The 12,926-nt window shown below is 38.2% G+C and overlaps 1 protein-coding gene across 1 annotated transcript in view; it reads left to right on the top strand.

Annotated features, from left to right (window-relative positions):
* The window catches only part of LOC122563995 (protein ABHD15-like), a 12,842-nt gene extending 5,818 nt beyond the window's left edge, over positions 1-7,024 (top strand). Inside the window, exon 2 of the mRNA XM_043718407.1 lies at positions 6,397-7,024. Coding sequence (XP_043574342.1) covers positions 6,397-6,874 — 478 coding nt within the window. The 3' untranslated portion in view covers positions 6,875-7,024. The remainder of the gene's footprint in view (positions 1-6,396) is intronic.
* Positions 7,025-12,926: the final 5,902 nt, after the last annotated feature.

Genomic DNA, 12,926 nt, shown 5'->3' with positions numbered 1-12,926 from the left:
CGCACCTATCTCTCTCCATAGCCAAGGTGAAAGTCACAGAGTTGTGGTCACCATCACCAAAATGTTCACCCATTAACAAGCCCACCACTTGTCCCGGTTCATTACCGAGTACCAAATCCAATATGGCCTCCCCTCTCGTTGGACAATCTACATACTGCGTTAGAAAAGCTTCCTGGACACACTGCACAAACACCGCCCCATCCAATCTACTTGATCTAAAGAGCTTCCAATCAATATTTGGGAAGTTGAAGTCGCCCATGACTACGCCCCGGTGGCTTCAGCACCTTTCCAAAATCTGTTTCCCAATCTGTTTCTCCACATCTCTGCTGCTATTGGGGGGCCTATAGTAAACACCCAACAAGGTGACTGCACCTTTCCTATTTCTGACTTCAGCCCATACTACCTCCAGAGGCAGATCCCCCTCAAACTTGCTTTCTGCAGCCGTTATACCATTTCTAATTAGCAATGCCACCCCCCCTCCTTTTTTCCCACCCTCCCTAATCTTACTGAAACACCTGTAACCAGGAACCTCCAACAGCCATTCCTGTCCCACATCTATCCACGTTTCCGTGATGGCCACAACATCGTAGTCCCAGGTACCGATCCACGCCTTAAGTTCACCCACCTTATTTCTGATACTCCTTGCGTTGAAGTATACGCACTTGAGCCCGTCTCTGTGTCCGCAAGTAGTCCCTGTCAGTGCTACCTTCTCCACAGCCTCCCTACAGTCTTGGGCATCCTGACAAACAGCTAACCTACTTGCTGGACTACAAGTCCGGATCCCATCCCCCTCAGACTTGTTAGACTTGTTATAGTCTAACAAGTTTATTTGAAAGTACTAGCTTTCAGACCATTGCTCCACAGCTACCTGATGAAGGAGCAGTTTCATAAGATACAGACAGAATTTATAGCAAAACATCACTTTCATGCACCTGAAACGATATATTGAACAAACCTAGATTGCTGCTGACATCTTTTAGAACAGGCTGCAGGTTTTGGTTCATTAATATGCAAATCTCAGAACTTCTTTTAAGTCACATTCGAGATAACTTAAGGCTTTATTTATAAAAGAAGTGACATCTCAGCTCAGACGATGTAATAAAGGTGTGAGGTAAGTAGGATTTTATAAAATGTTATATGGATTGACTGCCTTCAGATTGTGTGCTTTCTGAGCAAAATAGAACATATCTGCAAAAACAATTCTGCAAAGGCAAGATACACCTCATAGGCTTACACGTGCGTGAGTGCGAGTGCAATGAGAGATTGTGAGATTCTGACAGAGTATAAGCCTGTGGTGGGTGTGAGTGTGTGTGTGTGTGTGTGAGTGTGAGTGAGTGAGTGAATAGTGTAGTGGGGTCACTTGTATTGTGACATGAACCCAAGGTCCCAGTTGAGGCCATCCTCATGGGTCCAGAACCTGGCTATAGGTGACCTCACTACACTATACATTCTCTGACGCACAAAAACACACACTCTTACATGCTCACACACTCATGCAGACCCTGTCATACACGCTCTCTGACACACCCACCCTCTCATAGGCTTATACTCCGTCACACTCATGCGCGCACACACCGCAGATCCCTCTCATACCCACGCTGTCTCTCAAGCACACACATACACCCCCTACATTCTCTCTCACTCTCAGGCTTATACTCATATACAAACTCACATGTGCACTCTCTCTCTCTCTCTCTCTTCTCCTCCCCCCCCCCCCCACCACATGTACACAAATACACACACAGTCTGAGGTGTATCTGCCTTTGCATAATTGTGATTGCAGATACATTCTATTTTGCTCAAAAAGTGCACAGTCTGCAGGCAGTCAATCCATGTAACATTTTATAAATTCCTACTTTGGAAGTAGAAGCAGTTTGACTCAAGATTGGGATACAGACAGATTCTAACCTCACACCTTTAATACATTGTCTGAGCAGAGATGTCAATTTTTTTTTTATAAAACCTTAAGTTATCTCGATAATGTGACTTCAAAGTAGTTTTGGAATTTACATATTAATGAACTGAAACCTGCAACCCATTCTGAAAGATGAAAGACTTAACAGCAATCTAGGTTTGTTCGATATATCGTTTCAGTTGCATGACACTGATCTTTTGATATAAATTCTGTGTCTTATGATCCTGCACCACAGCTATCTGAAGAAGGAGCAGCACTCAAAGCTAGTGCTTCCAAATAAGCCTGTTGGACTGTAACCTAGTGTGTGATTTTAAACTTTGTCCACCTCCACTTCTTTAAGCACTGCAGTCCTCGGTGCAGTTTAGGTGAGAATTTAGGCTTGTGACCAAATGAAGATGAAGGCAGGATGATAGATGTGTGGCTCAGAGGAGAACTTACAGGCTTGCTTCTCTGCACCCTGCCCTTCTAAATAGGAGGCTTTATGGGTTTGTCAAAGGGCTTTAGTGATTTATTAGCATGCTTCTTATAAATGGTACACCAGTGACTGCTGCTATGCTCTGTAGAAAGGCATAAACCTTTCCCTTAAAAGGGGTCGGTATTCAAGGGGCACAGTTTTAAGGTCAGGAACAGGTGGTTGAGAGGGGATTTGAGGATTTTTTCTTTCATCCTAGGGTAAATGGAAATCACTGCCTAAGAGGGTGGTATAAGCAGGTACCCTCAAGACACTCGAGGTATTTAGATAAGCTCTTAAAACACCACAGCTGCAGGCCAAGTGCTGGAAAATGAAATTAGAATATATAGGTACTTGCAGACCAGCATTGACACAGTGGGCCTTTTATCATGCTGTGGAAATGCTCTGACTCTAAGGTGGTGTGGGGGGGGGGGGGGGGAGTGGGGTGGGAGAATGCCAATGAAGTGGATTGCTTTCTGCTCGAGGTGTTAAGCTGCTTGAGTGTGGGAATATTCCATTACACTCCTCACCTGTGCCTCGAAGATGGAGACGTTACTTGCCACAGAATTCCCAGCCTCCGACTGCTGTAGTACCCAGTATTTAAATGGCTGGTCCAGTTGAGAGGCGATGAATCAAAAGACATGAAAATTCATTGAAATTACTATACTCAGCATATCCTGTGAGAATATTGTGAAGAAATCTGAAGGGAACTACTTTTTTAAAATCATTTTTCATAAGTAATGTTACTAGTCTGTTCGTGTAGCCTTGTCTTCAGATGGGCCCATGTTATAAATTTGATTGCTCTTATGCATTCCATTGCATCTCTATTGAAGAGACTCATGTGCTTTTAGAACACAAAGTAAAATCCCACTTAGTTTTAAAACGCCAAGGCAGTTTTAAAATCTGAAGGCAGCAAAACTTTTGGGTAACCTACACAATCATTGAAATAACCCAAGTCCAATTCCATAATGAAATAAATACATACTTTACATGGAGGATAAATTATTTGTCCCTCCCTTTGGACAATGAGACAATGCTTCCTCAATGACTAATGAGTTAATTAAGGACATATTGAAAACTAGACAGGTGATTTCAAATATGTTCAAGGATTAATTCTGGACTAGGTTTTTTTTGGGCAGCTGGGTACAGAAATGGTTGGAACATTACACAACGATAGTATGTATCCATCAGAAAGTTGACATGCTGGTCAGTACAGCAAGCAATTAGGAAGGAAAATGATTTACAAGAATCTTAGAATAAAATAAAAATAAAGTCTTGCTGGAATTACTTAGGGCTCTGATGATACCACATTTGGTGTATTTCTGTACACCTTTGACCTTCTTACTCAAAGGAGAATATACTTGCCTTGGAAGGGGTGAAGCCAAGTGCTACCAGATTTATTCCTGAAATGACAAATTTTTCCAATGAAAAGAGATTGAGCAGAATGTTTCACTGCTGTCTGGAGTTTAGAAGAATGAGTGATTTTTTTTAAACTTATACATTCCTTAAAAGGGCTGGATGGCACATGCTGAAAAGTTATTTCCATTGGCTGTATAGTCAAAATTAGGAGTCACCATTTTTATCCTAAAATACTTTAGCCATTTAGAATTCAGATGACGAAAAAGGTCTTAAAAAAAAACTGTAAATACTTAAATTAGTTAACTGCAGAAAGTTGTGGATAATCAGTGTTTCCATGCATTAAAGACTGAGATCAGTAAACCTTTAGATAATAAAGAAAGAGGGAACAGGTGAGAAAATAGAATTGATGTAAAAGTTCACACATGACTTTACTGAAAAGCAGAGGCAGCTTGATAGGAGTAGGCCTTAGAGTTTCTAATTATTACATCCATTGAATTAATATTGGACATGTTCTATAATAACCCACTTGACCCACTGACTACTCAAGCTGGGAAAGTGAAATTTAGCCTTTGAACCTTCGGCCCAAGATGTCAGTTCATTCTAAGCTGTAAACTAATATAATTCTGTTAAATGAACTGCAAGTTAAGGACCTTCTCTATAGCTCACTGAAGAAAAACACCGAATGTAACGTCTTCAGAAAGAACACTCCTGGAAAACAGATATACAAAATTACCTCAAATCCTTTGGTCACCAATTCCAATCTTTGCAATAGTTATATATTAACTCAAATAAATATGGAGTTGCAGGAATTTAAGACTGGTGAACTCTGTAATCTGACGCAGTTTGAGATAAACTCTGCTGAGAAACTTCATCCAGCTGAGAGATATGTAGTTACTAAAACAGTTGGAAGTTTTAGAAAACACACCCACATCTAAATATAATTTTTCTTTTGGTGGTTTAAAGAGAAATCTGCAGTTGAGCTCCACATTAGGGTTCAACTCACAAGTGAGCCTGGTTACTGTAATACATGAATGGAGAAAGTTCACTCGATGAAATATTAGATTCCAAGCACTATCCAAAGAACTGGAAGTACCTCTTATGCCAGAGCCAATGCTGCCCCCTCAAATAAGCAGCAGTTGGTTCTTGTTGATATAAAATGGTTGCTGTGTTTAAGCTGTCCCTTGTGACAGCTGCTGCATTTCAAAAGCAATAACTTGAACGTGAAATATCTTTGGTCACAATTGTAGGATGCTAGAAAAATTTTCAAATGAGAACGCATTTCCTACTAATATGTAAGAAGTTTATCACTGACTGGAGGCAGACAGTAGTAATATCTAGGTAAAAACAATGACTGCAGATGCTGGAAACCAGATTTTGAATCAATGGTGCTGGAAGAGCACAGCAATTCTGGCAGCATCCGAGGAGCTTCAGCAAAATCGACGTTTTGGGCAAAAGCCCTTCATCAGGAATAAAGGCAGAGAGCCTGAAGCGTGGAGAGATAAGCTAGGGGAGGGTGGGGGTGGGGAGAGAGTAGCATAGAGTACAATGGGTGAGTGGAGGAGATGAAGGTGATAGGTCAGGGAGGAGGGACTCAGTTAAAAGGAGCAGAGTGTACTCCAGACATTCAGTTTGTATCTTTTTCAAATGGTAAAAGCATCTGTGCACCCCCCACCCCCACAATCGCCTTGCCAAATATTGATCATTACGTACCTGGAAGAATTCACCAGTTTTAATCTCTGCCTAAGGACATGTGGTGCAGTAGTGGAGTCCCTGCCTCAGGATTCAAATCACACTTGTTTAGTGTCCAAACAAGTTGATTTTAAAATACTCTCCTGTACACCACCTTGACCTGGTATCTATACCTGTATTATATACCTGCATTAGCTGTGATAGTACTCTCACCTGAGTTAGAGGCTGTGGTCAAGTTCTGCTCTAGGACTTGAACTCAAAGCTACACTCCAGTACAGTACTTTTGTTCAGATGATATGTTTAAATTGAATCTACCATCTCAAATGAAAGCTAAAGATTCCTTTGCAATATTTTGAACTGCAAAGATGGTGTCCTGTGAATATTTATCCCCCAACCACCATCACAATTATAATTTGCTGTTAGCAGGAATAATGTGCTGTGCGCAAGTTGATTACTCCATTTCCAATTTAACGATAAGTCCACTTCAAAAGTATTTCATTGGCTGGAAGGGGCTTTGAGATGGCCTATACTTGTTAAAGGTACAGTATAAATACAAGTCATTATTTTTAACTTTACTCTGAAGTTTGGTTTTGCCTTGTTTTTGACTTAAATATTTGTCAAATATAATTTGGCTTTTGTAGAAGTGCCTCAGTTTTTCTAATCTTTCCCTGTAACCATGTACTTTGACACTTGAAATCAGATTCTTAACCATTGTTTCCATGGTTTAGAGGTTGCCCTCTGTCATGGTGGCCAAAACTGACCGTAGTAATGGAGTAACAACTGTTAAAGCAACTTATACAAAATTGGTGTGGTAATTTAGTATTCTGTTGGTTGTGTTTTCTGCTTATTCTCAGTTATTTGGTTTGGCACCCCACGACCCTTTCTAAATGGTCTCCATCTAAAATCATACACAGTCACAAAGTATCACAAAATGTATTGGTCTTTTCATGAATTTCACAGCTTTATTGCTCTATATTTCTAGATACGCCACTGCTCTTGGAGAAATGATAGATACAGAGAAGTTATTCAGAAGCTGCACTCTGAGAGAATTGGAGGAAGCATTGTTTTGTCAGTCAAAGCTCAATAGTTTGAGCTGGGCTTCCTATTGGGAGAAAAATGATCCATTAAGGGATGTGGATGAGGTTGCAGTCCCTCTTCTGTGCATCTGCAGCAAAGATGACCCATACAGAGGCAATCCAGAGGTTACATTGCCTTTTGAGTTATTTGAAACCAACCCCTATTTCTTCCTTTTGTTAACCAAGCATGGAGGACATTGTGGCTTTTTAAATAGCAGCTGTTCCTCATGGAGTCATGAAGCTGTATTGGAATACTTTAAATCAGTCAGTGATTTTTTTAGGACTGAAGAAAGGACAAAGCGTGTTTACAGAAGAAAAATGTCAATGGCGTCCCACAAAAGGAGGGGAGCTACTACTCACAAAAAAGAATGTTTGTTCTCATAATATTCATGAGATTTTTAACTGGCAACAATAGTATACAAGATGAAATAAATTGTCTCTTTGGTTATCAATCCTTAAATATAAAGCAAATGATGAAGCATAGAATTATTAGATCCAATTTCTATACATATAAAATAGGTCTATTGTTTAGGTATTAGAATAGAGATATTGTTTAGGTATTAGAATGCCTATTTAATACATTTTAAATGCATTCTGTAAACATTTCAGAACTTATTTTTAAATTATAAACCATAAAATATAACATTAAGTGTGGAATACTTTTCAAAAGTATAAACAAATGTTGTTATACAACTGCTTTGCAAGATCAAAGCGATGTGTTTTATTTGTTAATGTACAAAAACAGAGTCATAGAGATGTACAGCATGGAAACAGACCGTGCCATGTCAAACTCATCCATGCCGACCAGATATCCTAAATTAATCTAGTCCCATTTGCCAGCACTTGGCCCAAATCCCTTTAAACCCTTCCTATTCACATACCCATCCAAAAGCCTTTTAAATACAAATTAATTTTTGCTATACTAAACATTAAACTATTTTCTATTGTATACTGCTGCAGTTTACCCCAACCAAGATGCAAAAATCAAATTGTGCCATTTGACCACGAGGTAGGAGCAGAAGTAGGCCATTCAGCCCAGCTGTTCTATCATTGTGGAATCGTGGCTAATCTGATCATCTTCAATTCCAATTTCTTGTTCTTTCTCACAACCTTTGATTCCTTTTACTGTTTAACAATCTATATTTATATATCCACTCCTACAGCCCTCTGCTGTAAGAATTCCACAAACTCACTGCTCTCGGAAGAACTTCCTCCTCAGCTGTCTTAAATGGGCAGCCCTTAGCTGTGATTATGCCCTCTATTCCTAGACTCTGGCACAAGGAGAAATTTGAAATTAAAACTTGTTGAAATATTTTATTAAGGACTGATTAAGGGTCAGATTTTGATTTTAGTTGATGGTGAGATATGGGAAATATACAAATAATTTTCCCATTATTCATATTTACTGCTGTTTAAGAAAATGGAAGAAAAGATTAGGTGAAGTGAGTAGTGGTATGTCAATTGCATGTACCCCATTTTATCTTCACCCAGTGACAAATTATCCTAAAGTCCAAACTATCAGAACTAGGAGGGCCAAGAGAACTGTTAATTCATCTCTCTGCTTCCATGCGCTGATAGATATGCCTTGTACTCCCAGATTAATTTTCCATATTTCAACATTTATAATTTTCCCTTGTGTGCTTATTAACAGATTTTGCAGCCAAAGTACTGTTGCAAACCCTGTCTCTTATGGGATTTCCCATTTAAAGCAGAAATAATCAGTTGATCATTTTGAAACTATATCAAATTGGAAAGATGGCTTTTCTTGTTTCAATGAATGACCTTGGACATCAGCTAAATGCAACAGCATGATACACTTGGAGGTTAATTTACCATTAAATCATGCAAACATGTTGCCATTATGAATTAGGTTTTAGAACTATCCAACACCATCTTAATATCCAGCCTGGCAAAGCCTTGCCTTATGTTCTGAAGGCCGGTTAACATACTGTGGAAGGAAGATACAAGATAGATGTGTGATGTCCTTGTCCAGAGCAGAGACAATCCCAATACTCTTGGAAAACAGCCATTTGGCAAAAGTGTCTTACATTCTCAGGTTTCTGCATTCATTGCTCTTCAATAGTGAATTTTTAAAAAATCATTCAAAGGTTAGGCTATTGTCCATCTCTCATTTGCCCTGGAGATGGTAGTAGTCAGCTGTCTCCTAGAACGGCTTCAGAACTGTTCCCTGCAGTGTAGGGCCATCCAGAATGCTGTTAGGAGAGAGTTCCAGGATTTTAACCCCATGACAAAGGAATGGCAATATAGTTCCAATTCAGGATGGTGTATGGCATAGAGTGGAACTTGGTGGTGTTCCCATTCGTCAGCTGCTCTAGGTTATAGAGGTCACAGATTTCAAAGGTGCTATAGAAGCAGCCTTGGTCAATGACTGTGATGTGTCTTGTAGACAGCACACACTACTGCAACTGTATATTAGTGAGGGAGTAACATAGAAACACATAGCAACATAGAATATTGGAGCAGAAGTAGACCATTTGGTCTGTTGAGTCTGTTCTACCATTAAATATGATCATGGCTAATTATCCAAATTGGTACATTGATCCATTTAGTCCTACCAACTTTAGCTACAAATTTCTAGAAAGTCTTCAATATTATTGGCCTTGTTTGCCGTGGCAGAGAATTCCACAGGTTCACCACTCTCGGTGAAGAAATTTCTCATCTCTCTTAAAAAGCCTACCCGTTATCCTTAGACTGCGACACTTGGTTTTGGATTCCCTGTAATTGAGAACATTTGGCAATTGTCATTCTTTGGGGTGAGGTGATACAAGGTGTGTGATTTACATATATTTTAGGTTTGAATTTTGAACTACTTGCATTTGGGTTTTAATCTGTGTATGAATGAGTTCATTGATTATCTTAGCAGTATTATTTTGAAGCTGTGTTTTTATTAAACAATCCGGGTGAGAAAGAGGGACTTTCTGGAAAGTAATGGAGTTTTACTGGCATTAGGTGGAATTTATGGCCAAAGAACAAACAGCAAAGTGCTGGAAAACATGAGAGATTTACAGTTTATAACAGATGAAAAAAAAAAAGTGGGTGATTTGGTGATGGAGGAAAAAAAATTCAATTGTGTGTAACAGCACTTATGAATATAAAATAAGTGAAATCCTCCCTTCCAATATCATTTTGATTTAGACCCTCCCACTTGATGGTCTGCATTACCCTTAACAGGCTTTGCTTGTAAATTAATCAATTGGAAAACACAGGTGATTTACTGGTTGTAGTAATAGATGGAGGAAAAAACACAAATAATTTGGTGATTAGGAAAATAAAACCACTTTATATGCAGAAGTGTTCTTAATACAATTGAAAGTAGGAAAAATTATTTGTAGAGCTCTTGTGGCATAATTGTTGCATCTCGACCCGAGTCAGAGGCTCGGTTCAAGGCCCACCTGCTCCAGAGGTGTGTAATAATGTTGTTGAACAGATTAATTGGAAAAGTACCTCCAGTGACATAATCACAGATTGTAGATTCAAATCATTTATAAAATGTTTGATAGTGAAGTGCATTATACTGCTTCCAGTTAGAAGGATTGGGAGTCTATTTTAGCAGAGACACCCATAGCTTAGACAGTAGGTAGACATGTAAAAATGTCTCTTGAAGAAAGAAGATAGCTTCTCACTGTTAAGAAATAGGTTTCTTCAGTTTAAGGAGTTTAAAAATTCCAGACCAGAAGTGTTTGGTTAGAATCCTGAAGGGAATAATTAAAACTGAAATAGTCTAAGTTCTGTGAATATTTGAGGAGGCTATCAAATTCTCAAGACTGGGAATTAACAAAAGTTAAGCTAAACCTGGATGTGATAGTGAAGAGATTCTCTAGTGCTTCAGTATTAAAGAAGGAAGTTGTAGGGACATAAGATTGTATTTTAACATGTTTCAAAATCTTTAAAATTGCATAATCTAAATAATTTGATTTATTCTATTTCATCTTCATTGCTCTTGCATAATAAACTCATCGATAAAACCTTGCATGCTTGTGTTTCAGTGAAAGACCACCTCGTTAAATTAGAAAGAAAACAATCTATCATGCCAGATTTCAGTCTGGAATCTGACTTGTCCAGTGAGATTATAACAAAAGATAGAGATCAACATTATCTCGAGTAAATAGTAAAATGACAGAATGAACAGCCTGAGCCTGATTCCTATGAAAGCGCTTCATTTTCTAGCACTAATGTCATTCATCCCTCTAAATATAAAATTCACATTTAAAAAGAAAGCATCCAGAATTGGTTATTTTCAGGGAGATCAAGCCTGCAATTTGTTTTCCTACATCTACAAGTTTACGTATGTACAAACACTGTACATTTATTGAAACTGAAAGAAGAATATTGTGAAACTTAAAAGGGTTCAGAAAAGATTTACAAGGATGTAGCCAGGGTTGGACGATTTGAACTATAGGGAGAGGCTACGACTGTTGTCCCTGGAGCGTTGGCGGCTGAGGGGTGACCTTATAGAGGTTTATAAAATTATGAGGGCATGGATAGGGTAAATAGACAAGGTCTTTTCTCTGGGGTGGAGGAGTCCAGAACTAGAGGGCATAGTTTTAGGGTGAGAGGGGAAAGATACAGAAGAGACCCAAGGGGCAACTTTTTCCACACAGAGGGTGGTGTTTGTGTGGAATGGGCTTCCAGAGGAAGTGGTGGAGGCTAAGTACAATTGCAGCATTTAAAAGGCATCTGAATGGATATATGAATAGGAAGGGCTTGGAGGGAAATGGACCGGATGCTGGCAGGTGGGACTAGATTGGGTTGGGATATCTGGTTGGCATGGACGAGTTGAACCGAAGGGCCTGTTTCCGTGCTGTACATCTCTATGACTCTAAATGAGATAAAGATTCAAGCCCTGTAGTTTACAATAGATGGTGTCCAAACAAATCAACACTTGTAAATAATGAGAGAAATTCCAACACCCAAGGCACATCTCATTTCTGTAAATTAAAATGAATATTCAGATGTGAACAAAAATCCCCAAAAGCGAGGGTGTACATTTTAAAAACAAAGTCAAACTGGTATTCAAAAAAATGTAATACTAAATTGTCTTCATTAATTAGATAATGGAAAATTGGCCAACTTAAAAGTTCTGAAATGTACTTAATTGATTCAAAATTAAAATCTCACAACACCAGGTTATAGTCCAACAGGTTTAATTGGAAGCACACGAGCTTCCGGAGCGATGCTCCTTCATCAGGTGATAGTGGAGGGCTCAATCGTAACAGAATTTATAGCAAAGATTTGCAGTGTGATGTAACTGAAATTATACATTGAAAAACTGATTGTCTGTTAAAATACAGTGATAGTTTCACTTCTTTCATGTGTAAATCACAAAACGTTTTTTTAAAAAGTTACATTCTTGGGTTAGCTGTTAACAATGGTGATTTATTGTCTAGCTATCACCATTGTTAACAGCTAACCAGAGAATGCAACTTTTTAAAAAAAAGTTTTGTGATTTACACATGAAAGAAGTGAAACTATCACTGTATTCTAACAGATGAAAGGCTTAACAGACAATGTATAATTTCAGTTACGTCAGACTGCAAATTTTTGCTATAAAGTGTGTGTTAGGATTGAACCCTCCACTATCACCTCATGAAGGAGTGCCACTCCGAAAGCTAATGCTTCCAATTAAACCTGTTGGACTATAACCTGGTGTTGTGTGATTTTTAACTTTGTACACCCCAGTCCAACACTGGCATCTCCAAATCTTAATTGATTCAATTAGTGATATCAGCATGGTTACATTTATATCAGATCAAACACAATCAAATGATGTAGGTTTCTGAATCATAAAGAATTCATAAGTTTACAACATAGCCATCTGAAATAACATAAATGAGCAAAAGTACACAAGCTGTACTAAAATTATTTTATTACAGTTGATTTTAACATCTCCTTTGTAACAATACAAAGGATAATTACAAACAAAATATTACATATGACCCTATTCTCTTTCTCTGACACTTGGTAACAGCTTAACTTCACAATCTATACAATTAATACAGGTTATATGAGCTAATGTATGTTGAACCAGAAGTTACCAGAATACTGACATTTTTACTGTACAATTTTTAAAAGAATACCAGTAAATGAAGGAACTTATTGGTAACCGGCTATCAACGACTGGAATAACATATTTCTAAAAAAATGATTAAAGTAAATTTGGTTGTTAAAATTTATAATTCAGATTCTTCTACCATATATGTGCAAATAAAATCAGAATTATGCCGAGAACATAAGAAGTCCAAAATAGAATAGAAATGTAAAGAGATAAAGTTGAATAAGCTCAAACACGCTGTCTGATTTGTTAAAACCAGCCAGTTGCTCTAGGTTAGATTAGGTTATACATTCATGATGTGTTGTTTTCACCCCATGGGATTAGTGTTAAAACATTTTTAATGTTTATGTTAGAAATCTCAAG

The sequence above is a fragment of the Chiloscyllium plagiosum genome, chromosome 28, assembly GCF_004010195.1.
Source record: "Chiloscyllium plagiosum isolate BGI_BamShark_2017 chromosome 28, ASM401019v2, whole genome shotgun sequence".
Taxonomy (NCBI): domain Eukaryota; kingdom Metazoa; phylum Chordata; class Chondrichthyes; order Orectolobiformes; family Hemiscylliidae; genus Chiloscyllium; species Chiloscyllium plagiosum.
This window is presented reverse-complemented; position numbering and strand designations above follow the sequence as displayed.